Source organism: Dendropsophus ebraccatus, chromosome 4 (assembly GCF_027789765.1).
Source record: "Dendropsophus ebraccatus isolate aDenEbr1 chromosome 4, aDenEbr1.pat, whole genome shotgun sequence".
NCBI lineage: Eukaryota > Metazoa > Chordata > Amphibia > Anura > Hylidae > Dendropsophus > Dendropsophus ebraccatus.
Window position 1 is genome coordinate 101,173,600 of NC_091457.1, and position 24,998 is coordinate 101,198,597.

The 24,998-nt window shown below is 41.6% G+C and overlaps 1 protein-coding gene across 16 annotated transcripts in view; it reads left to right on the plus strand.

Moving 5' to 3' along the window:
- Nucleotides 1-19,572, plus strand: part of ATP2B2 (ATPase plasma membrane Ca2+ transporting 2) — a 192,472-nt gene extending 172,900 nt beyond the window's left edge. For 9 of the 16 annotated variants that reach the window (XM_069966472.1, XM_069966477.1, XM_069966478.1 and 6 more), the window contains 6 exons: nt 10-221; nt 2,192-2,299; nt 3,799-3,981; nt 7,168-7,333; nt 14,652-14,740; nt 16,405-19,572. In XM_069966472.1, the coding sequence (XP_069822573.1) occupies nt 10-221; nt 2,192-2,299; nt 3,799-3,981; nt 7,168-7,333; nt 14,652-14,740; nt 16,405-16,716 (1,070 nt within the window). In that variant the 3' untranslated portion in view covers nt 16,717-19,572. Of the gene's footprint in view, nt 1-9; nt 222-2,191; nt 2,300-3,798; nt 3,982-7,167; nt 7,334-13,655; nt 13,714-14,651; nt 14,741-16,404 lie in introns of all 16 variants that reach the window. The other 7 variants (XM_069966479.1, XM_069966480.1, XM_069966481.1 and 4 more) reach the window with 4 other exon arrangements.
- The last annotated feature ends 5,426 nt before the right edge of the window (nt 19,573-24,998 follow it).

Sequence of the window (24,998 nt, forward strand, 5' to 3'; positions counted from 1 at the left end):
TGCTTGCAGGAGAGGAGATCTTTAATATCGACAGTGGTCGGAATGCACCACTCCATTCCCCTCCATCTGAGCACTATACCATAATTTTCAACACATTCGTCATGATGCAGCTCTTCAATGAGATCAATGCCCGCAAGATCCATGGAGAGCGCAATGTCTTTGACGGAATTTTTAGGAATCCAATATTTTGTACAATTGTACTTGGCACATTTGCAATCCAGGTAATTATCTATTACACATTCATTATGTTTATGGCATTGGCAATGATAAATATCACTGATTATGCAGAAACTGTAAAAAAAAGCCTATTCTTTACACACAGTAAACTACTGTGGTTGCATTAGATTTCCTGCTCCTTTATTTTACCCGTAGTGACAGGTGTAAGAACATCTGACTTTCTTGCACATTTCTTAAGGTGACTATAAACTTCAATATCTGTCAGCCGAACATCTACCCTGACTGTCAGTCATGCAGGGATAAGGATTGTAAGAGGAGCGAGTTTGGTGCTGCCCCACTGTGAGGCTCGACTGGTTACTTGCTAGATGGTGCTGTGTGACTCCACTACAGTAGTGGTTGGTTGAGATATAGCTCAACCATGTTAGGTTGTTGTGACCCCAGTGCCGGTTGGGCACACAGGTATGGTGGCACACCTGCTTTTATTTTAGGGAGGCTGGCTATACCCTTTCCCCTGTGGTCGGTGACCTGCCGGGCTGTGAGGGGGCCCCTTGGGTACTTATCACGGGGGTTTGAAGTGGAGTTGTGATGCACCCGGACTATTGGGACCGCCACCCACTGAAAAGGGGAGATGACCCAAGGAAGGTGCGATTACTGTGTCGGTGCTTAAATAATGATCACTGTTACCATAAATAAACTCTCCTTTACTTTAGGAATTCTTGATATAGTGATATACAATAGACTTCTTACTTGACAATAGATTTTGTACTTGTCTGACAAGACTTGTGCTGAGAGCTTGAGAGGCAGAATAGCTATGCTGGCTTGGTTGTGTGCTGGGAACTAGAGAGTAAGTGCAGAGGAGTAGAGAGGAGGATGTCAAGAGAGTCCCGACCCAATGTAGTACTGTGCTCTGCCGGAACTTTAGAAGTAGGATAAGTAGAATACTTGATAGTAGAGAGAATACTTGTGCCTGTGTTTTGACTTCTTGTCTTTGCACCACCTACTGCCCACCAGTTTCGGGCGACCCGTCCTAGAGGGTGACATAAGCCCCAGACCTTGTTACTTGGGTTAAGCAGAGTGATCAGAGTTTTCTGATTACACCCACGCTGTGATATAGAGTATGTAGGCTTCTAGCAACTTTGTTCTATCCGGATCAGTTCCGCTTGCTTAAGGATACTGTCCTGCACCTTTAGACTTGTTCACAGCATGGGCTGGGATGATCTTTGACTTGTCCTCTCTGTGAGTGCTTAGCATTGCATAGTGTGTAGAAGTGCTGCTTTTAAAAAAGAGTGTCTGTACTTCCCATGTGCGTCTGTAGACTAGACTACACTGGACTTGTCCTCTAACAGGGGACCTGGCATAAGCCAGGGCCCAACGTGACTGCTGTAGAGACCGTTCTGGCTTGCGTCCTCTCTGTACGGGAACCAGACTAAGACTAAGTGTGACTACACTTCCTCTCCCCATGTGAGAACCTCCTACAGGGTATATATTACCTGCTGTGAGTGGGTGAGAAGAGAGTGCAAAGAAGAAAGAGGAATAGAGATGGGTGGAGAAGAGAAAGAGCTCTCATTGGTGCACAAATCACAAAACAATAACCCCATGAGTACTACAGCTGTGCAATACATACTTACAAGATATACATACTAGCGACATGTAGTGAAAAAACTTAGGTACTATTTTATTACCACTTTTACTTAGAGTACAGGCTTTTGCAAAGGGCATAGACACTAGCAACACCCGTATCGGGACACCACATGAGAGGGTGTTACAGGTCTCTACACTTCAGGGGCTTGGAAATGACTCTTTGATTCTTTGTACCAGGGAAGCATTTTTCTACATTATGGAAGCACAGATGGATATATGAAAGGTACCATGTGTCTCCTTGACCAGCTATTTAATATGGTTAGCAGATTAGAACCTGAATTGCAGCTGTCAGATTCCTTTTACACCTTTCACTGAACATAATTGAAAAGTGCAGGTTTGAAATCCTTATGTAAATGTTGACTCTCACTTGCAGATTGTGATCGTACAGTTTGGTGGGAAGCCGTTCAGTTGTTCACCTTTACAACTCGATCAGTGGATGTGGTGCATATTTCTTGGTATTGGGGAATTGGTGTGGGGTCAGGTAAGTTCCATATTGTCTGTTGTAACAATAATAAGTCAAGTGCATTCTTTAAGGGAAAGCAGACCTAAATCTTTACTTACCTTGCATTATGTCATCCACTTCTATGTTTGTCTCATCCAGAGGCAGGCAACCTGTAGATGCCCTGTGCAGAAGACTGGGTTCCAGTTTATGCTGTTGATGAGGATGATATCATTACTATGATAGAGCTGTACATATGTAGCCGACCTACTTGCTCCTAATTACTAATAGTTGGGACAGAATCCATACATACATGATCTAATTGACTAGTGGGCCATGGTCAGGACAAAAGATGTTGGTTTCCTGCTCAGATGACATGTGTTTCATTTCTATGACTCCACTCAAGCTGACAGAATTAATCATGGCTGCTCCTCCTCATGTATCTGTCATGGCATTCTGCCTTCTTTCTCCTGTGCAGTAAGGGGCACATATGGAGCTGTCCATGGTGCATTCCATTGATATTCTGCCACCTGACACCTACTGTACTTTTTATGTTCTATCCAGCACTATAAAATCACAGCAAAAAAACAAAAACATGCCACAAAGCTTAAAGGGGTATTCAGGCCTGCAACAACTATCACTTATGTACTAGGACTCTGACTGTAGGGCCCCCCACATATTGCCAAAAAAGGGGATGCTGATCAGCACATTGCTGTGTTCTTTAGTGCCAATGACTTTAAATTGAGCAGCAAGGCCAAAGTTGTATTCACACTCCTTTGATCTCCCATTTCCCTTACATGTAAGACTGTGGACAGGAAGAGTTTAAATAGAGCAGTGGCTAAGCTTGGGCCCTGCAGCTCCATTTACAGTCTATGACACCGATAAACGTAGCTTAGCACAGATCAGGGTCTGCAATACCTCTTTAATGCTCACTCATGCAGTTAGAGCAAAACGAAAATACAGAAAAATTATAATAGATATGTCATTTATAGGTTCTCTTGGGGTAAAGTAAAATTAACAAAACATGTCTTTGACTTGTGTCTTGTTAGTCTTCTGATTATTATTTTATCCTCACAATATGCATTAACTTACTAGTCTATGATCCACATATCCGTGGATACAACTGTTGTTTTGCAAAGCTTTTAACATGTCATAGAGACATGTCAAAAGTTTTGATCGGTGTTCAGACCCATACCGATCGGCACATAGAGTCGGGAGAAGCTCTCCCAACTCTGTGTCACATGATAAGTGGGGCTTATAATGGAACTCTATGGAGCCTGACAGATTATGCTGGCACAGAGTGGGGAGAGGACACGCTGCAGTGCGACCCTCTCCCTGCTTGTTCTCCCGATCGGTACGGGACTGGACATTCAGATAAGTACATACTTCATCAAGGGACGAAGTAGCCTCTGTGTGCACAATGTGTTACTACTGTGTACTAACCTGCTGATAGTTTCCCTTTAAGTAAAGTTTCTGTGGCACAAGATGACTTTGGCATTTTGCATACTAATGTATGATGGGCAGTGCTATTATCCTTACAGGTCATTGCCAGCATCCCAACCAGCAGGTTAAAGTTCCTCAAGTCAGCTGGTCACTTGACACAGAAAGAGGAGAACCATGAAGAAGAGATGAATGAAGATGTTGAAGAAATAGACCATGCAGAGCGAGAACTTAGACGTGGACAAATTCTCTGGTTCCGGGGACTCAACCGAATACAGACCCAGGTATATCAGTGACTACAAGTAGCGTTGTGAATATGTTGCTTTTTCAACAGAATTAACCAAAAGGATTGCAAAAACTGAAGGAAACAGGTCCATAGATTAATACATTACATTTAGTAGTCAATCATACATATTGTAAAAGAGACTTCATGCTAAACTGATTACAATTTAAGGTCCCTGATGATGATGTCTGTTTACAGTAGATAGACTGTAGGAATTACCTATAACAGATTGTAAGGATCGTCTATACAATCTGTTGAAGAATACTGATTTTAGAGATCGTTATGGAGTCCTAGGAAATCCAAAAATGACAAGAAGTCATCACCACCCAGGCCCTGATGTTGCAGCTGGAGGAGCCAGGTACATGATGTAGCTGATTTCCAGCAGAAAATAACATCCAGTGGCCGTCAGAGGGATTCTACAGAGTTACGAGGATGGAGTTTACATTGTTTATTACTTTCCCCCACTCCCATGCCTTCCTCCATTTTTTTAGTGGGACTTCTTTAACATTAACATACTAAAACAGACACGGTGAAACAGATGCATAAACGCAGTGTGAACCTATCCTGAGAGAAAGATATATTGCTATGCATTTCTGTGTAGTACGTTCACTTTCACTTCAGATTATGGAACTGGATAAAAAAAGGATATGAGGTATAAACTGTGAAATATACACCAGCTCAGAGTTGCTATAAGTTTCCACTGCACTGTATGCCTGCTGTAAATTTTAGTAAATTTAACAGGTTGAGGATGCCATGCCCCCTTAATCCCAAACCAGACCTCCTCCACAGTAAGCCCAGTAAATCATCCTGTTTTCAGGCGTAAATCATGATAAATCAGGCGCTAGAGGAGGGATTGTTGCATTGTGCTGAACCGAACATGGATATTGTGCCAATTGCATGTATAAATGGTGAGGTCATTGGTAGAGAAGGTGCCACCAATGTATGGAAAATACAAAATTTTAGAGGAATTGTCTACTTAACATTTGATTAAGCCACTCAGCCCCCCATCCAGGAGCCACAGGTGAGAGTCGTGTTAAGGTATATTTTATCTATACTATTACAAAAGGTCAATAAAACAGAACGAATTACACTTGAAAACTGCTTAAATTCACTGTGAGAAACAGCTCCATAGAAAATATTAGACAAGGAAGCCAGTACCAGTGAGCATCACCGTGCATAGACACTGTGAGGAGAAGCATTACTCAAGGTATAAGAAATGTAATACAGTAGCACTGAGCATCACCTACTGTTACTGGGAACGGCACCACAACACAAAGCATTAGAAGATGAAGGAAGAAACTCCCATCGATCACCACCTCATTACAGTTACTGTGAGCAGCAGTGCTACACAAGGTATTAGATAAAGGAGACACCACAATTGACTGCCATGTCATACAGTCACAAAGAGGAGAAGGGCTACCTCGAGGTATAAAACAAAGAGAACACTAAGAGCAGCACCTCATACAGTTACTGTGTGCAGCACTACTACACAAGTTATTAGAGGAGAAGGAAAGACACTAGCACTGAGCACTACCTCATAGAGTCATTGTAAAGAGCAGCACTACTCAAGTACCACCTTGCAAAGCCACTGAGAGGAGGAGCAGCAGTACACAAGGTAGTAGACAATGAAGTCACTGCCCCTGAGGATCTCACACAGGGCCCCATTACATGGCCCGGAATTAAGTTCAGCGTTCGCTTGCACGTCGTTCCCTGCTTGCTGTCTGCACTATTACACGCACAGACATCAAGTGGGGAAGAGTCGGGGATGGGGCGCAGAGTGTTGTGGGAGGGATCCTTAGATCGTCTGGGTGGCCGTAGAAGATAGTGATGGTCTGCTGGTGCCACTCCTATTACTCAGAGCGACGGTCAGCAGACCATCACTCCATCTTTGTTGTTTCAGTAGAACATGATTTAAGACAACGGCCAGCCAACATTGTGCATGTTGGCTAATCGTTGCCTTTTAACATGACCTATTACACCAAATGACTACGGCCAGTAACCGTCCAGCTGATAATCGTGTGGTGTGATAGGGCCCATACTGTGAGAAGCAGCACTACACAAGGTGTTATTAATAAGCATCACCTCCTACAGTCACTGTGAGGAGCAGCACCACACAAGGCGTTGGACACGGAAAACACTACACTGTTCACTAACTTTTTATATACAATAGTTCCAATGGACACACACCATCAACATTGGTCTCTGCTCCACAGAGTTAATTCACCACAACGTAACAGGTCCAAACAATATAAAGATTCAATTAGCTTTTATAAGATAACAATTACACCACACAAAGCTAAATTTCAAATGTGACAATTTTTATTAACATGATTTAAAATCACATAAAAAAATCTTTTTAGTGCAAAAGGGAATCCAGTAATAGATGATGACCAGAACACCTCGGTCTTGCAAAATCCTATTATATACCACTACGTCATGTAAGCGTCTAAGTCAGTAAACAAATGACCATGCAGTGTATCCACACAGCCTCGGATAGCTATACACAGTGTCAGCCCAATCCCTGCAAATACCTAAATAATCTAATAAGACGCTTACCCATCGTGGTGTCTGGCATCAGTAACCCCGACGCACGTTTCGCGTACAGGTCGCTTTGTCAACTGTTCACTAACTTGTACAGTCACTATGAGGAACAGCTCTACATAAGGTTTTAGGTAAGGGAGAAACTTTATATAGAAATGAATAACCACTCCTACAATACCACAAGGAGGAGAAGTGGTTGCCGACTTTGGACCAATCTAGTTTCACCTGTGGAGGCAGACCCATGAAATACCCTCATTGGCATATAAAGGTATGAGGTATAAGTTCCAGGTACAGTTAATTGTGAGAACATCACAAAGCATATGTAAGCATAATATCAATATCATCATATCAAATTAATGTGTTTTGCAGAGCAAACGAGACAAAAAAAATTGTGTAAGCAAGTGTAAAGAAATGGAAGTGTTCTCCTTCCAACATGATATCAATGATTGTGTATGTGTTAAATTATGCTGTGTGCATCATGTTGTGTCACATTATATTCCTTGTATATCGTGTTGATGTACTGCCTCAGTGTGTGTTTTGTGTCTATTTTGTACTGTTATGTGTTGTTGTTGTTTTTTATTATTATTTTTGCCATTTGTTGCATGGAGTGTTAAAGAAACTTGTCTCATTTTCTGCTCCGTTACAGATTGAAGTAGTGAATACTTTCAAGAGTGGGGCTTCCTTTCAGGGGGCCCTGAGGAGACAGTCGTCTACCACAAGCCAGAACCAGGATGTAACCAATATTTCTAGCCCTAGTCATGTCTCCTTATCCAATGCTCTTTCTTCTCCTACCAGCACATCAGCAGCAGGGCGTGAGTTTGCCTTCTTACTGCCTCACATCCACAGAAATGCCAACTAGCCTGTAAGCCTCACTGAGGCCTTCTCCATTTCCTATTCTGCCCTCCTTAGTGAGAGCCCAGCACCGATACCATCACAGGTTCTCTTTATTTTCATGTCCTCCTCATAGAAGTCTGATCGGTTAGGGTCCCGGCTGAAGGTGTGATGAAGGTTTTGCCATCGAGCGCATCCTCAAGAGCAAATTGACACTGGAGCATATAAGGTCACAGGACAGAGCGTCTGGATATTATGTACAGTTACAACTAAGTCCAGATCTAAAACATTGTCATATTCTCCATACTTATATCTTTATATCCACCACATTGTCTTGATTTAGTACCTGTGCTGGTCTTCCACTTACCTGTTCTGCCTCTCTCCCTTCTATGGCTTCTTCTTTACAGGTTCTGGATTTTTACAGGACTAACACAAATGCTTACATACAGTCTATCTATGACTATAAGGAAACAACAGCTCATTTCCCATACATTACTATTTAGCCACATAACATTAATTGTCTTATGGTCCCATATTAATAATCATACAGAGATTTGACATGTATTAGTGAAAGACCAAGTCACTGAGAAAAGAGGAACAAACATGAAATGGGCCAAATGGATAATTAATGATATTGATTGTCAATGAGGGCCAGGCATGTGAATTACAAAGTGTGACTGTCATTAGCAAAAACTTCTGACATGTAAAAGTTTCGCTCGGTTACAGCTTCAGTGTTCAGAGCCCCACAATCTCTAAATTGAGCCACAAGAAGTGCACGGTTATATACTTTACTCCTCTTTTCCCTCTCCCTGCATGACCCAAGCTCCAAAGACTTTTACTGAAACTCGTCTTGTACAGTAAAATAGACATTGCAGCAAACTAAACTCGTATTAGAGATTGTGAGGGCTCTGAACACTGACACCCCAACAGATCAAAACCTATGACACATCTCTGCAAGTTGTCAAAACTTTTTTCTACCGACAGGGACACTTTGAAGGGGATGTCAAAGCTAAGAAAAACATGGCTGCTTCCTTCCAGAAACAGCACCTCTCCTGTCCTTTGGGTGTGGTTTTGCGACTCAGTTCCATTGAAGTAGATAGAGCAGCCGGCGGACAGGTGTGGTGCAGTTTTTTCAAAAAAGTAGTTCTTTTTCTAATCCTGGATAACCCCTATAATATCACTACACAAAACAAAACTGTACCCACAGTGACCGATAAGGTCAGCATTAGAGATGAGCGAACCGGGTTCGGGTTCAAGTCCATCCGAACCCAAACTTTCGGCATTTGATTAGCGGAGGCTGCTGAACTTGGATAAAGCCTTAAGGCTATATGGAAAACATGGATATAGTCATTGGCTATATCCATGTTTTCCAGACAACCTCAGAGCTTTATCCAAGTTCAGCAGCCCCCACTAATCAAATGCCGAACGATCGGGTTCGGATGGACCCGAACCCGGTTCGCTCATCTCTAGTCAGCATCTTCAAGCTGTAACTAACACTGAAAATGTTGGCTAGTTTGAGGAACAATTCCACCTTTCATCTTTAGTGTGAGAAACATTTCAGTTCTTCACCTTCAGCATGATAAACATTTCCACATTTCATCTTCAGTGCGAAAAAAATGTATAGTATGGTACCGTGTTAGCCAGAAAAATCCATATCGTAGTAAATACCGGTAATCAAAGTATTTTAGGAGTGATACCTTTATTGGCCAACAAAAAATTGTTGGAATTGTGAGCTTTTGCAATTCAAAAGATCCCTTCGTCAGACAAGTTCACAAATGAATGACTTACAGTAACAGCACATTATTTTAGGGATGTTACAAGCAAGAAAAGACAGACATCTGTGAATAAGGGGTGGGTGGGGGGTGAGGGGGTATGTACATCACATAGATAAGCCAGGGCAATAATAAGGACTTGTTGTAAATTCAAGCTTATTTAGAAGTCCAAGACTCTTGGTCAGTTCAGTCTTATCTGTGGAGTGTGTCCATGTAGTGGGTCATAAATCCAGGTGCCAGGTTTAGTCCATGTGTTAATCACTGGAATGTTTTTATCAATTTGAATTCCCACACTTTCCTCTCTCTGTCATTCTGGAAGTGACCTTTGAGGACCATAACCTTAAAAGGGGTAGTGCAGCGTTTAACATTTATTCACTTAATATTAAAGTTATACAACTTTTAATGTGTGTTATTTAAGTGAATGGCCCCCTTCCCCATGATCCCCCACCCCGGAAGTGTGGTGCAGTATACTTACTCAATTGCTATCAACCCCTGGCCGCCATCTTGGGTCGACGACGTCATCTTCAGGACCACTCCAGCCTCTTGCTGGCCCCCCTCGTCATCAGCTGCTCAGCCCAGATTGGCTGAGCATAACTATGCTCAGCCAATCGCGGCTGAGCACAGATATCTCTCTTTTCTGGCTTGTAACATCCCTAAAATGTTGTGCTGTTTCTGTAAGTCATTCATTTGTGAACTTGTGAAAGCTCACAGCTCTAACAATTTTTTGTTGGCCAATAAAGGTATCATTTTTAAAAAACTTTGATCACAAGTATCTACCACAATATGGATCTTCAGTGTGAGAAATACTTCCACAGTTCATTGTGAGGAACACTTCCACATTTCATCTGTTTTCATAAAGGATCCTTACTATTTCTAGTGTGTACAGGACAGGACAACGCAGCTTGTGTAGGGATGACTGAACACTCGATTTACTGTTTGGTCCTGACCATGGCTGAACATAGGGTGTAACCTTCTTATAGAGTAGACACTCAAGCCATATTAATGGACACCTGTCACCGCCTGTGCCAGGGTGACAGGCTCCCGACCCCCTGTTAGATTCCCCTGTACTCACGTGATGCCGCCGGGTCCCGCTCCCTGAGCTGGTCGGGTCACGGAGATATCAGCGCCCGAAGCCCGGCGTGCGCACACAGCAGAGTCAGATGCCCATAGAGAATGAATGGGGAGTCCGACGCTCCGTTATTCTCTATGGGCATCGGACTCATCTCTCAGCGCGCACGCCGGGCTTCGGGCGCTGATATCTCCGTGACCTGACCGGATCAGGAAGCGGGACCCGGCGGGATCACGTGAGTATAGGGAGATCTAACAGGGGGTCACCTCGGCACGGGGGGTGAAAGGTCCTCTTTAAAGCCCCCTATAATGTGTCAGGGTGACACATAATTGTTATTTAGAAGAGGCATTTTTAATTGCCTATGTTTCCAATAACTAGCCACCAGTTCACACACTTGTGTATCTCAGGCTTGGTGAAAGCAGAAGTAAGGGGGTTCACATCTTAGCGTATTGCGAATATAGACCTTTCAAGTATAAGACTGCAGTTGGTCAATGGTGTAAGATGTTCATCACCCCATACTGTATTGTATTTTACTATGCCTTAAAGAGGTACCCCGGAGATTTTTTTCTAAATCAAATGGTGTGGTGTCAGCTGGTTATATGGATTTGTAAATTACTTTTATTTAAGAAAAACTCAAGTATTTTAGTACTTATCAGAGCAAGAGAGTGTTTTTTATGGAGATTTGCTGCTGCTTTGGACAGTTCCTGACGTGGACACAGGTGGCAGCAGAAAACACTGTGCCAGACTAGAAAGAATACAGTACTTCTTGCGGGACATTTAGCAGCTGATAAGTACTAACTTTTTTTTTATTTTTGTTTTTTAAATAAGTAATTTACTAAACTTTATAACTTTCTGATACTAGTTGATTTAAAAAACATTTTTTTTTCTCCAGAACTATAAAATTTCCCTGATCTATTACTGAACAAATGCAAGACTTCTCTGGTCTTGTACTGAGCAAGCTAGTATTGGTTATTATTTTAACAATAAGAAGCTGGCATGGTGAGCCATGTACAGACTATGGGCCCTATTCCACGGGACGATTATCGTTCAGATTATTGTTAAATCATTCGTATCTAAACGATAATCGTTCATTTGAATAGCAGTTAACGATAAACGACCGAACGAGAAATCGTTGATCGTTTAATAAGACCTGGACCTATGTTTATCGTTGCTCGTTCGCAAATCGTTCCCATTGAATAAGATGTCGTTCGCAGCAGTGACAAACGCAATAGCGACGACAAGACAACCGCAAGAATGATCATAAGTCACGATTATCGTTCCATGTAAATGGGTAAACGATTTCAGGTCTTTCGCAATAGCGGTCGTTTGGATCGTTTATAGTTAACGATTATGCGAACGATAATCGTCCCGTGGAATAGGGCCCTATGTCAGATTATTTTAGAGCTGCTCTGCATTAGCTAGTTCCAGATAATTTGGTTCATATGACTTTCCTAGTTTTCTCCTAAGCAAGCAAAAGACTTTTTGAGGGTACGTTTGCACGTAATGGATCCTCAGCGGATTTCAAGCTGCTAGTTTGCAGCAAAATCCGCTGCCGATGCCTTCACTGTCACTTTCAATAGGATTACATACTCGCAGCGGAATTGTCATCCGGCTGCAAGTATGTATAAGGCAGCCCCCTTAACTCCCCGTGGCCCGGTGCATATATTACCGTGGCCACGCTCCAGCTTGCTTTGTGGGCTCCTGACGTCCCGCTCAGTCAATCAGTGCCCTGCCCCACTGCAGTCACTACTTGGCTGAGTGGGACGTCCAGACATTGGGACGTCAGAATAAGGTGTATTGGGTGCTCCTGAGTTGTGATGGATTTTTTGCCTGACACCTTTGTTCTCAGAGGATTAAGCATGTGCCAGAGTAGTCTGGTGGCAGCTTACGCCTCTTCTCACATAAACATTTGCTTGTGCCAAACGTTCATATGAATGGAGGGCTGGATGAGATAACTGTTGGCCAAATGATCATTCAGCCGACAGTTAAAAGGGCTGTATAGGCACCTTAATTCTCCTACTGAGCAACGGTAAGACTTTTTTAGTCCTCTGCCTAGCGACTCTAAGACTAGTCTAATGTCGAGCAGCTGTAAGAATTTATATTCTTCTGCTGAGCGTCTGATTGTAGCTGGCCATACTCCTTCAATACCTGACGGCCAAACGATCAGTCAGCTTCCTATTATTAATCTCCCCAGTGACTTCATGTAAAAATAATGTGCCTCCATGTAATAATAATAATACCCCCATATTGAAATATTGCCCCCTGTAGACGTAATGCCCTGTTTGGCCATATAGAAAGAACAACAACACTTTCATAGTTCTTGTCAGATTCCCACAGCTTCCTCTTCAGGCCTGCAGCCTATGAGATACTACAGGTATGAGATAAGTAGAGCCTGGAACGTTTGTGCTGCTAGGAGGCACTCACTAGTGTCATGTGGGATCTCCGGGCAAGCACAATGATGTCACCAGCCATTGCAAGGAGCACATCACACCAGCTGAATGGTGGAGCAAGAAACTGTGCCTCCTTTATATGCAACTACATCCAGAGGGAACCGATGCAGAATGAAGTGACAATCACCTGGAGATCTGGGGTATGGGGACAAAAATATGGGGCTTGCGCTTTGGATGCCTGATGTCAGCAATGCCTCTGGTTTATTGTGTATCTCCATACACCTCCCAACTCCCTAAAAGATTATGTTGAGGGAGAGAAGGATCTGGTATGTTGGATTTCAACTGCCCAACTCTACTCTGAAAGAGTTCTTACTGCCACTCTATCAAAGATTTTAATTCCATTCATATTTTTACACTGCAGAGTATTGGAAATTAGTGGGTGACATGTGGAGCTATGTACAGATTATATGGCATTATGGCAGGGCTGCTTGGGTAACCTAGTTCCAGATAATTTGATTCATGTGATGCATAAAACGCTCCCACATAATTTATTTATGTATCTACAGCAACACCAAAATAATTTTGTGCTGGTGTGATATACATAGGTACAGGTCCCCTGAAGCCTTTGGTTGTAGGCTGAATGAAAATAGCTCAGAGAGCATAGAGTTCCATCTTGCAGTGCACAAGATTGGAACATAGGACATATAAAGAGCTGATCTAATAACAGGTGCCCTTAAAACAGCAATCAGCCAAGAGGCTCCTGTTCCATGCAGTGATATATCATAGTGGTTCTTTGTGTAACATTTCTGCATTTCCACCCATTACTTGGAAAGGATTGTGGATTAAACAATGCATGTGTGTGCAGCACACCTCACATCATTGCATTTAGCATGTCCTTCTTTCTGCTCCCATATCACTTTACATCACTCTCAGCAGTTGGCATCTCTTGGGACTGTTAAGTCATATTAATTCTCATAAAATGTTTATTACCCAGTGTAGATCTGGATTGCATTTCTTTCCTTGCTGCTCTGCTCTTTGTCTAAACCTTTCCCACTTTGTTTGTCTTTCTCAGAGGGCTAGAGAACACTGGACCAAAGGTTTAGCGAGAGAGAGTGAAATAAAAAGAGGTTGTGAGTCTTTATCCTTGAGCCTAAATTGAATGTGACTCAGGGTTTCGTCTTGACGAAGCCGGGGTAAAACTTCGAGTATATGCCCAAAAATAACCAGCTGTGCAACCATAACACTAGAGGGTTTCATAAGGTGCAAAGCACCCCACCCCACCTTTTTTTTATTCTTATTCTACAATGTTCCCCTTAGGTTTGCCTGCTGTGTAAGCCAACTGCACAGATATACAGATATTTTGTGGTTTGAATATTAGTGGTCACAGTATGTGCAAAATAGAGGAATGCACAAAGTATTTGTGAGTCTGGTGTTTCAGTTTTGGCCTGATGTCTGCACCAGATTGTGAGGTAGAGAATCTCTACATAAGATCCATTTAACTATAAGTATGTAAAGTAAACCAGCTCATAGCTCACCAGTGGTGGCACGGTAAAAGGTTAAAGGTTATCAGTAGGCAACAAATGCATTGAATTGACAAGCTGAGTATGGGTAGCTGCTTTGTCTCCATTAAGGAATGTTAGCCCTTAGCCACAGCATTGTGGAGCTTCTTTCCAGGTATCCCCCTTTGGCACCCATGATAGCTTTCCCCCTTTGGCACCCGTGATGATAGCTTTTAGGCAAAGTTCTTTTTCACATGTTAAATTTTTATTGTCTCTGCCCTTGATTTTAAACCAATAGCAGACGTTCTGTTCTCAAGCACTATGAACAGTTTTTACGAAATACTTTCCCCATATTACACAAACAACCTCTAACACACCATGGACAATTTAAAAAAAAACAAAGAGCTAGGAAACAAACTCCAAACACAACTGATTCCCTACTGAAATCCTATGGATAATATACTGTTCACGCACAATGCTTCATAAGAAAGCTGAGGGTACAAACTCTATAACCTCGCGCACACTAGAATTCACAGAATGACACTAAGTGAATGTATCTCTTTCCCCAGCACCATCAGTATTATTACCATCTAACTTGCAGGGATTGGACGAAGACTTTTTCTTTGTGGTTACAGCTGACGGGAAAGAAGAATCCACTGTGTGCAGTAGATTATTGTCATGTCTGTCTTCTGGTTTCTCTGTCCTGAGAGGTTTTCTGTTATATGGTGTCTCTAGTCCCGCTAGAACAAGAGCTTGTCTCTCCCTGTCCATGTCGCTAGCCTGTCTGTTTTATGGCAATTACCCCAAATGACCTGTCATTTCTGTTATCTCCTGGATGTAACACTTTCGTCAGTAGTTAGTTGGGCGATGCTGTAGTGTTTACCTGTGTCAGTAGCAGTGATATTTCAGATTCTATCAAAATGAATGTGACATTTGATATCCTATCCCCTGTATATAAACAGTCTGCAGTGCAGAAAAGGAGAGCACAAATAAGTAAAATGGTATATATACCTTGTATAGGAACTAGAAAGGAGGGTAGAGAATTTTATATCCAGTGCCAAATCTAGCAAGGTGTGTAGTGGCCAAGCCTGAACATTTAGGACCGGGTGTGCTTTTGGGGTTAGCACCTTGCACTCTGCAGTTGTTCATCAATATGACCTGTATATGAGGTCTCCCATTTCTTTGCTATACAACTGTCTTCTGCTTGTAGAATTTTAAGAAAGAGACAGGGTTTTGTTCCTACAGTCTGAATAGTCCATCCTCTAGAAATACCAGTCACTTTGGGAATCCAGTGTTGCTGAAAGGAATATTGGGCCTATACTCAAGTGTTTACCTTTTGTGCATGAGAAAAGCAGAAAATGCTTCTAGACATTATGCAGGGCTTCGAGTGTAGTGTGGTAGAGTCACTGTGTGCCAATGTCTTATGTCTGTGGTGCTGGTGACCCTATGTATTTTGTGGCATGTGTTTGTTCATTGTCCGCTTGTGGCCTTCACGTGTTTAGCATTTGCTCTTGTGTGTTTGCTGCAGTGTTTGTGAGGTTTCTTGACAGAGATGATCATCTTTCTATGAATCCTTTGTGACCACTATAAACAATTATTCTAGGGATAAAACCACTCTGGAGCTTTTTACATGATTTCGGAAAAGATAATATTAGGACCATGAAAAAATGTATTCTGTGGCCCTAACACAGTGCCCCAAAATAATCCTGGGGTTTGATTCCATTACTAGCTGGTGGATCACTGGTCTCAAGTGGCCACTATTTTTATGCTGCTTCTTTGATAGAACCTGAGTGGCCCCTGGAATAGTTGCTGGTTTGTCATTGAAGGATGGATTATGAGTGAGCCTGCTTGGAGCATTTGTTCCAATCTCTGCCAGAAACCAATTCCAAACATGCACCAGTTCTTCCACCTCTCTGTCTCACCATGCCAGTGTTGTTTTGTGCTTTTCCGTCTATAGTGTTATCACACCATAATTGTGAACCTTTATTTACTAACCAGGCCTCAATGGGGGGTCTTTGTTTTTCCTATCTGCTGTTCTACTAACCCTTAATAAAGAGCCCAGATATCTGTACATCTGTTTATTAAGGGTTGCTGGAAGAAACTGGTAAAGTGTGTTTTTTTTCCTTCATGTTTCTGAGAGTAAAGCACAGAACACTGAGCCGTCTGTCCCTTTGCAGAAGGTTGACTTTTCCACATTTTAACTTTGTGCTGCCTGTTCTGCCCCTGACCAGAATGTGCTTCTGTTTAGTGCGCTATCTGTAACTGAATATATTTGTCCATGTGTTTATTTTTTCACTCTTTTTTCTGACTCCTTACACACAGATCCGCGTCGTGAAGGCATTCCGTAGCTCTCTCTATGAAGGTTTAGAAAAACCGGACTCTCGAACTTCCATTCACAATTTCATGACCCATCCAGAATTTAAAATAGAAGATTCTCAGCCACATATCCCTCTAATCGATGATACAGACCAGGAGGAAGACCCCGCCCTGAAGCAAAACTCCAGCCAGCCTCCCTCACCCAACAAAAACAACAATGCAATTGACAGTGGGATCAATCTCACCACAGAGACAAGCAAATCAGCTACCTCTTCCAGTCCCGGGAGTCCGATACATAGCCTGGAAACCTCCCTTTAGCTGGAGATGGTAGTTAAAAAGCTAAATAATTATTCTAAATCACAAAAGCAATCAATACTTGTGTCTGTCTGACAGAAGAGGTGACACCACTTGGATGGTACGTGTCCGGGCAGTGCTAGGAAGAAAATGGGGCAGATTTCTGCAAAAGCCGCATGTTGCTCCCTCCTGAAAACAACTCTAACCAACCATGTTCCTGCATGAATGTACACTTACAATCCCCCCTGCTCTTGTTTCATTTTTTACATGTTTCTGGAGGTTTCCATGGAAGGGGCGGACTTGAAAAAACAAGCATTTCCCCAGTCTACAGTATTGATCTCATACTGACACATAAGCCACCAAACAGCAACTAGGTAAAGACCTCAAGCTTGGAATCCTTTATAGTGGATTACTATTTTTTCCTAAACCTCTACTTGCACAGTGGATTTACACCCTTAATGACAGAGGAACATATATGAGAGATTTTTACAGACGGCAGATGTGTGTATGTGTGTGTGTGTATGTGTATACACATGTGGAAACCCCCTCACATAAGTCAAAGGAGACACGTGAACATTGGCATATCTTCGCAGGTGCTGGGGCTGCACAACACCCCACCCACTACTGCATTTTTACTCTTACAAAATGAGAAAAAAAATCTGTGTACAATCCCTTTATGCATGTGAGAAGGGAAATATGTTGTTCCCTAAAAATATATGAGGTTAAAAAGATAAAAAAATAACAAAAAAATGCTAATATACTTATTGCAAGCAGGGTGCACGAAAAGGTTATGTTTCTTTGTATCTACCACTTGTAGTGGATGACATGCACAAAGCATCGTTCCTGTGGAGATCCGCACAACGCACACTTTCCTCGGACAGATTTCATTCTAGAACTTAAAGTGCAATGTGGCTAGACAGTAGAAGGGACATTCCTTCATCAGACCGGTCAAGATCTAAGTCTAAATGGCTTCTCCGCCATCCTCATGGCATGGCTGCTGCAGAAAAAGAACCTATATTGTAAAAACACAGGTTGTTTGTACCATCCTGTTCCCTCTTTTGGGGCTATAATAGCAATAATTCCTTTTGTGTCTGGCCTGAGCTATTCTTTGCTATGACATACTCTTTAGTTCCTCATTTGGTGGGCTGCATTATCTTCATTTTGACATTTGGTTTCGCTATTTACATCCTGAAAGATGAATGTAATTTGTTTACAAGCTCAGTCATGTTGCTGAGAGGCAAAGAAGAAAATGTGGGGTTAAAGGTTTCTGACGTCCAGACCTCATCCGAATAATGGGCACAGGACAGAGCGGAGCACTTCATCTAGCTATAAAGTTGCTACAATAAATACTGCACGTTTGTAGCTTAGTTCAGTGGTCTGAAGCACTCATCATATTCCATGTTTTAGTACATATAGGTATGTTTATGTGCAATAATTACCCCACACACTTTGTACGCCTTAACCATCTTAATTATTCTTGACCCCTCCCTTTTGTATGTCAGGTAGAGTGGTTACTGAGGTTTCAGTTCTCCAACCCTTCTAATGGTGCCACTGTCAGACTATTACTTCCCAATCAGCAGTGTTACCTAGGTAGAAATGACATTACGGGTACATATAAAGCAGCAACAGTCTGAGGGTACAGGTCATCTCAGAAAACACTTCATCTGTACCTTACTGACCATAAATGAATGGCGCTTATTTCAACACTATGTGACATTATGGTGAAGTTCTGAGAGGGCTGATCTGCTTCACCTAAAGAATATAAGGAGAGAATCTACAATCCAGCCAGAATGGACAGAATACTGATGAATGATACTTAAAGGTGCACCAATGAAATGGCACTGCTTTCATGGCCAACTTCACTGATGCAGCTTCAAGTTTAGAATACCATTTATGACAGCAATATTCACAGATCATCAGCACTAAACACACTACAAAAGTTTAGCTGAGGCTCTGCCTTTAACTAAAATACATTACAAAACAGCAAGTCCCTAATGTCATGAGCATTGTAGTGATAAGCTATGGAGAATGTGGCAGTCAGCAAAGTTAATAGCAGCATTGATCCTGTGCTGTGAACGTCACTGTGTTCTCTTCTCTCTAGTCTTTTTGTTTTTATGATCGTATTCCTTGGCTAATGGAAGCCGCTTATAAATGATAACAGGGGTTTCCTGCTTCACAATAATTAACTAGAACTGTTAGAAAATGAGAAACTTTGGCAACTTTCTAATAGACATATTTCAAGTCTTCACAGTTGAAGATCTTGCTTGAGTAAATGGGAACAATCACTGTTTACAACCAGAGGCTGAGAACCCATTCTGAACTAGTCCTGCTTACAAGACAGAACTGTGTGTCAGATGGACATGATAAGAATGGCTTCTCTACCTTTGGATGTAGACATTGAACATACTGTGTAGTGAGTTACAGAGTATTTTTTTTAGAAGAATCAATTCCACATCTGTACATGTTGAGCATGGAATACAGGCCATGGCAAGAGTGGCTCCATTTTTGGATACAAAAGCAGACCTGGAACAACCCAATAGAACGGAGAGACCATTAAGGGCCAGATCCCAACAGCGATTCAAGCGCCACTTTTTGTTTCTTTTTATAAAAGAGATTAGCATTCCAACAGAGGGGACATTAATATAAAGTAAGAGGCCTGAGGTGTTCACTTAGCCAGGAAGTATATAGAAAGGTAAATGATCCTAAGTACATCATTTCTGTCCTACAAGGCTCACACCTCAGAATGCTAACATTTTGCTGGCTCGGGCATGTGCAAGCTGAGGTCACGAGGAAGCAGCAGAATCTCTGTTTATGAGTACCATGTACACGGTGACATCTTCATAGGTGTTGGTAAATAACATTGACGCATCTCAGTGTATCTTACATTTTGTAGCAGTTTCTTCCACTAACCTGTAGAAATGCATTGTATGCAAAGCCATCGGTAGTGCAGCAGCTTTGTAATCAACTAGAATGGGAAGTCATAAATCATACATTTTTCACCATAAATCATCATATACCATGTGCTGGACCCATATAAGAACTGCTTGTAATATTTATGGGTGCAGCATTCAGGGTCAGAACATTGGATCTCTTCTTTCCTGATTCTCAGGCCTGTATTTTAAGGTTCTTGTAGATCACTGCATTGTTTCCACGTTTATGTTAACACATTCTGGCCATGCCATCTTTGAATATTCTTCAGGCTCCTTTTTTATTTTTAATTATTTTTTTACAGTTTAAAAACTACTGAAACATCACAGTAGAATAAGAAAGATCCAGGCAAACATAACAACTCTTTTCTGTATATTAATGGTACATTGCACAGATTCAGCCCGCTGCTCATGGAAACATGAGACACAACTCTCCACATTGTGAAGTGTCTGATGAAAGCTGCCACTCAAAGCATGTATCAAAGCAATAAGTGTGTCTGGCTGGTCACCATTAGCGCCATACTCTACGGTCTCTACAAGCCATGGTCTCCTCTAGATTTGAAACTATGCTACATGTTGGGGAACTGTATAGCGACATTAAATGCTGAGGACTCCCTATCATCGGTCCAGTAAATTCCCTGGCAAGACTCAAGCTGTCTTACTGGTTCAAGACCAAACATCAAGGTGACAGAAATGAACCTTTGGTAAGGGACGACAATTGCGCAGGTTTCATGTTCCCTCAAGAAAGGCGCACTGAAGAAGGATTCACCTGCAGCTGCTTTCTGTGTCTGTCTCTATTTAAGAACTTGTTAAGAAATTTTTGCACGCATTATCACAGTGTAAAAATCCCGCTCCCTGACTGGAGTAGGATTCAGGAAATGGAACTGTGTGTATTTTTAAGAGCTCATGATTAACACAAATGTGCTTTCTACGTTCTGTCCTTAGCAGCATGGGAGATGTGAAAAAAAAAAGGCAAAAAATCTAAATCTATATAAAGATCTATACATATATAAATATATATACAGATATTTAATGGTACAATCCATTCTGTAAATGATTTCCTCTGTCCGTGCTGGAGACTCGACTCTGCTTAGCACTGAGGGAGGAAATGCTTGGTTCGCCCATTTTTACATACTTTTTTAATTCTAGATGATACTAATTGTAAATAAAAACATTATGTCTATGTTCATTTAATACTATGCAAAGGTTATGCTCTGTATTGCTCAACCTACTCCTGCAGTGTGATACTGGAATGTTTGTGGTTTTAAAAAGAACAAAAAACTCTAAAAAAGGAAAAAAAGTGACATAACTGCTGTAAATTATTTTATAATCTACAACCAGCAATGCTGAGGGTTTACTCTTGCTGCTGTGATTGTCTTTTTGGATGATTCCTGGCAGGAGCACAAGTGGAAACAAAGTAATAAAAAAAGAAAAAAAAAAGAAAAATAAATTCACAAAGCAGCATGAAACTGGAGTCACCATGATTATTTGTTGCGTGTGAGGTGAATACACATTTAATGGCTGCTGGGCTGGACACAAGAAATATTTTGTATGAAGAGTAAAGACTAGCCAGCAGACGCACCACCTCTAGGATCACCACTCACACCATTTGAGGCTCCTGCAGACAGCTGACCTGTATACAGGGAGAAGTCTGACTCTTCAAGCATAAGCACACTGTATGTCATGTACCTCTTCAACATAGGTAAAGCCTGCTTAGCTGCTTTAGCCAGTGACTGAAGGAGCTGCCATTTCCTGTGTACTGAGGTACCAGGAAGGGAAGATCAGTGGGAACCCAGGCAGCTGTGGAACTGCAGCAGGGAAAAGAGTTAACCAGTGAGGTAATGCTGTGGGATTTTTTTTTTTTTTCTTAAACATCATGATCCAAATATTTATCCTGCCACATAACCCCTTTAAAGGGGTTGTCCAGTCTAGAAATGCAATTAAGATGGAGTAAGGTTAATATAAAACTGCAATTGCTTTTTTGACAGCATCTTGTCCTCACTGCCAAGTGCTGTTTCCTGACTTCTTTAACTTGGCAACTGCCCATTCAGCCAATCACAGGATACAGTGCTTAGCAGCAGGGACTAAAAGCTGCCAGAACAGCAGCTGCAGGGGATCAGGGCAAGTGAGTATGACTATTTTATTTCTGGAGCTGTTATATAACTTTATTCTTTTGTTAATTTGGCCAGTGGATGAAAGATGGGGAAAATGCAGAGCAGAAGAATTATCTCTTGGGACACACAGAAAGAATTTTTTTATATAAAAAATATGCAAAAAGTAATTAATCGGCACAGTCCAACAATAAAGCGGTTTTGCTGGGGACAACTATACAGCATTCACTTGGACTCCTCATACAGTGCGCAAAAGTTTTATTCCACTCACATGCTTGTGGATACAAACAACACAGCGATCTTCCAAGAGGAAGCACACACCAGTGTGGAAGAATCATTGCCTATATTGTTTGTATCCACAACCATGTGTTTGGAATAAAACTTTTGGGTCTACTGGGAGGAATTTCACCATATATTTATCAGCTTTAATTGTAAAATGACTAAATAGGGTCAAGGAATTAAACTGTCACTGAATGACATCATTGAGTGATGACAGGTCCCGGCATCCAGCCAGGGACCTATCATCACTCATCTTAGCCAAGGATCGCTGCAATTGGTCCATCTTCATGGGCGGACCAAACGCAGTGAGAATGACAGGAGGGACCGGTATCTGACAGCACTCCCAGTCCTGATCTCCTCCTCTTTTTATGTGATTGTTGCTCCTGTTACTATATGCAGTTGTCGCCATTCATGAAATAAAAAAAATTGCTTGCTGTTAAACTTCTAAGTCCTATAACATCCTAAAAGAAAAAAAAAGTACCTTACCAAATAATGACAACAAAGAGAAGAGATATTGTAAATGTGAATTATTGTGTTGTGTGACTATCTTTGTTACACGCAGAGAATTTGGAATCTAGAGAATTGCAAATTTTGTATTTTTTATGACATTTTAGAGTTTTTCACAAAGGGTTAATGTAGCGACCAAAATTACTACTAACATGAAGAACGTTTTATCACGAGAAAAGAATCTCAGAATTACTTGGATCAATTTAAGAGTCACAAAGTTATTAGCTTATAAAACACAGATTTGAAAAATACTGCTTGGTCCATAACGGCAAATATGTGTGCGGAGTTAACAGGTTATGGGATGGATTCCCTGCTTAAAGCGACTCTGTACCCGCAGTCTGACCCCTCCCCAAACTGTCTGTACTGTCAGATTTCTGCTTTTAATCCAAGATGTGTCCTGGGGTCCGATCGGCAGGTGATACAGTTACCATATAGCTGTGTATTTATCGCTGCGAGTTTCTAGCACATAAATCCACAGTGATACTGATTGCTAACAAGCCAATGTATGTGTATTCTCACTGTGTGTTTGGTGCGTTTATTACATGCGAGTTTTTATTTTCATATGATTTTCAGAGGCGAGTTCAACACCACAAAAAACGCAGCTACTTTCATGCAAGTTTTGTGCGAGAAATAAGCATTCTTCACTTGTCTGAACACTGCAACGGTGCCTTAACGATCCAACCCATGTGCAATGTTCACACAGGTGATGATGAATAGCAGAAATTGTTCTAGGGGTATTGCTAATGATGAACAGGGCGGGGAGGAGGGACAGAGAGGGGGTGCAATTCTAGGGCATGAGTACTCTAGGCCACGCAAATTTGACACAGGGCTGCAAGTTTAAAAGTTGTTTTTTAGGACAATCATTGCATCACCAGCCAAACGGACCCCAGGACAGATCTTGGACTAAAAGCAGCTATCCAAAGGTACAAGCGGTTTGGGGGGTCAGATTGTGGATACAGAGTCACTTTAACCCATAGCTGCACCAGGACGTTACTGAACGTCCTCGTGCCGCTATGGGAGTTCAGAGGGGGGTCGCGCGGCGACCCCCCTCTGAACTGCCGCTATCCCGGGTGCCGCATGTAGCCCGGGATCGCGGCTATTAGCGGGCACGGTCCGATATACTTCCTGCAGATGTGGTAGGTAGATCTGCAATAACCGAAATAAAATACTAAACAATTGGTGAGTCTGTACAGTATACGCCAATATACAGCTTAGTTACCACAAAACAAATAAAAGCTTATTATCAATACCAAAACCAACATATATATATATGACAAATACCTCTCCGGATTTTATCAAAATAATGAAACCTTATTGTCTCATCACTCCTGTCCCTAAGATTTGTCCCTAATCTTGTCTACAGATGTAGCCCCCTTCTCTAGGTCCCTTTACCGTAGGACTGCCCAAAAAGGTAGTACAATCCCCCGTCTCGAACCTAACTAGTCTCCTGTCACTCCTACGTCTGCCTGTGACATTGAGTGATCAGACAATAAGCTATCCACTGCATATAACAGACTTGACTCTATCACAAGGATTCTACCACTTCGGCATCATGTGGGGATTGGAAAGTCACAACAACTATAAAAAGTTTCTGAAAAGGAAAAGTTTAGATGTGAGCAAATCTTATCTCATGGCAAAAGCAAAAATAAAAAACTGATTGCTACATAAACCAAAAACAGAATAACAGATAAATGCAATAAAATCTCCACAATGTGACCTACTATGTAACCACTAGATTCACTTATAATAACCAATTAATGAATTCACAATCTTCAGTACCGGATTCTCAGAATTTCTACTTCTTTTTAGTCTTTTTACTTCATTTTGTACCTAGAAAACGTCTTTATGATTAGATCACACAGGTCTAATGACTGGTCACATCTCTTCCTGTAAATAATCATATAGTATAATACATACACCAATAATATGAAGTAACTGGGCGCTTATTACTGATATAATATTTGGATTGTCTCTTGTTTCACTGAGATTATCACATATTACACATAAAATAACCACCATAGAAATAAAAGCAAAGTATATACTATACATCATCTAAGGTGTCAAACTCTTTTTTTTTTTTAATGAAAATAATATATCACATGATCCTTTTTGTAATGGTTAGTTACATTGGTATGGATCCTTAAACCTTAAAACCTATAGTTTGACTGACAGGCCTCTGTACAGACACTTGGACTCTTGTCCTCAGTTATATAGCTTCTTTCAAGGCCACTAGTATCACCTCAGACATTGGCTTTGTTCTCTCCCATAGCTTTGGCTGACCTGTAAAGAAGACACCAGTACAGACAAGGACATACCTATATAGGCCACCTGTGGCAGGTGGATGACGTCCACTTACATTCCCTGAAACAGGCAGGAAGATGACAGACTATGCAGACAGGCACTTTACGGTGAATTTGCCAATTAACCCATAATGGTGGGCTTCATATAGACCTCTGCACAGTTACCTTCAACCATCTTACAT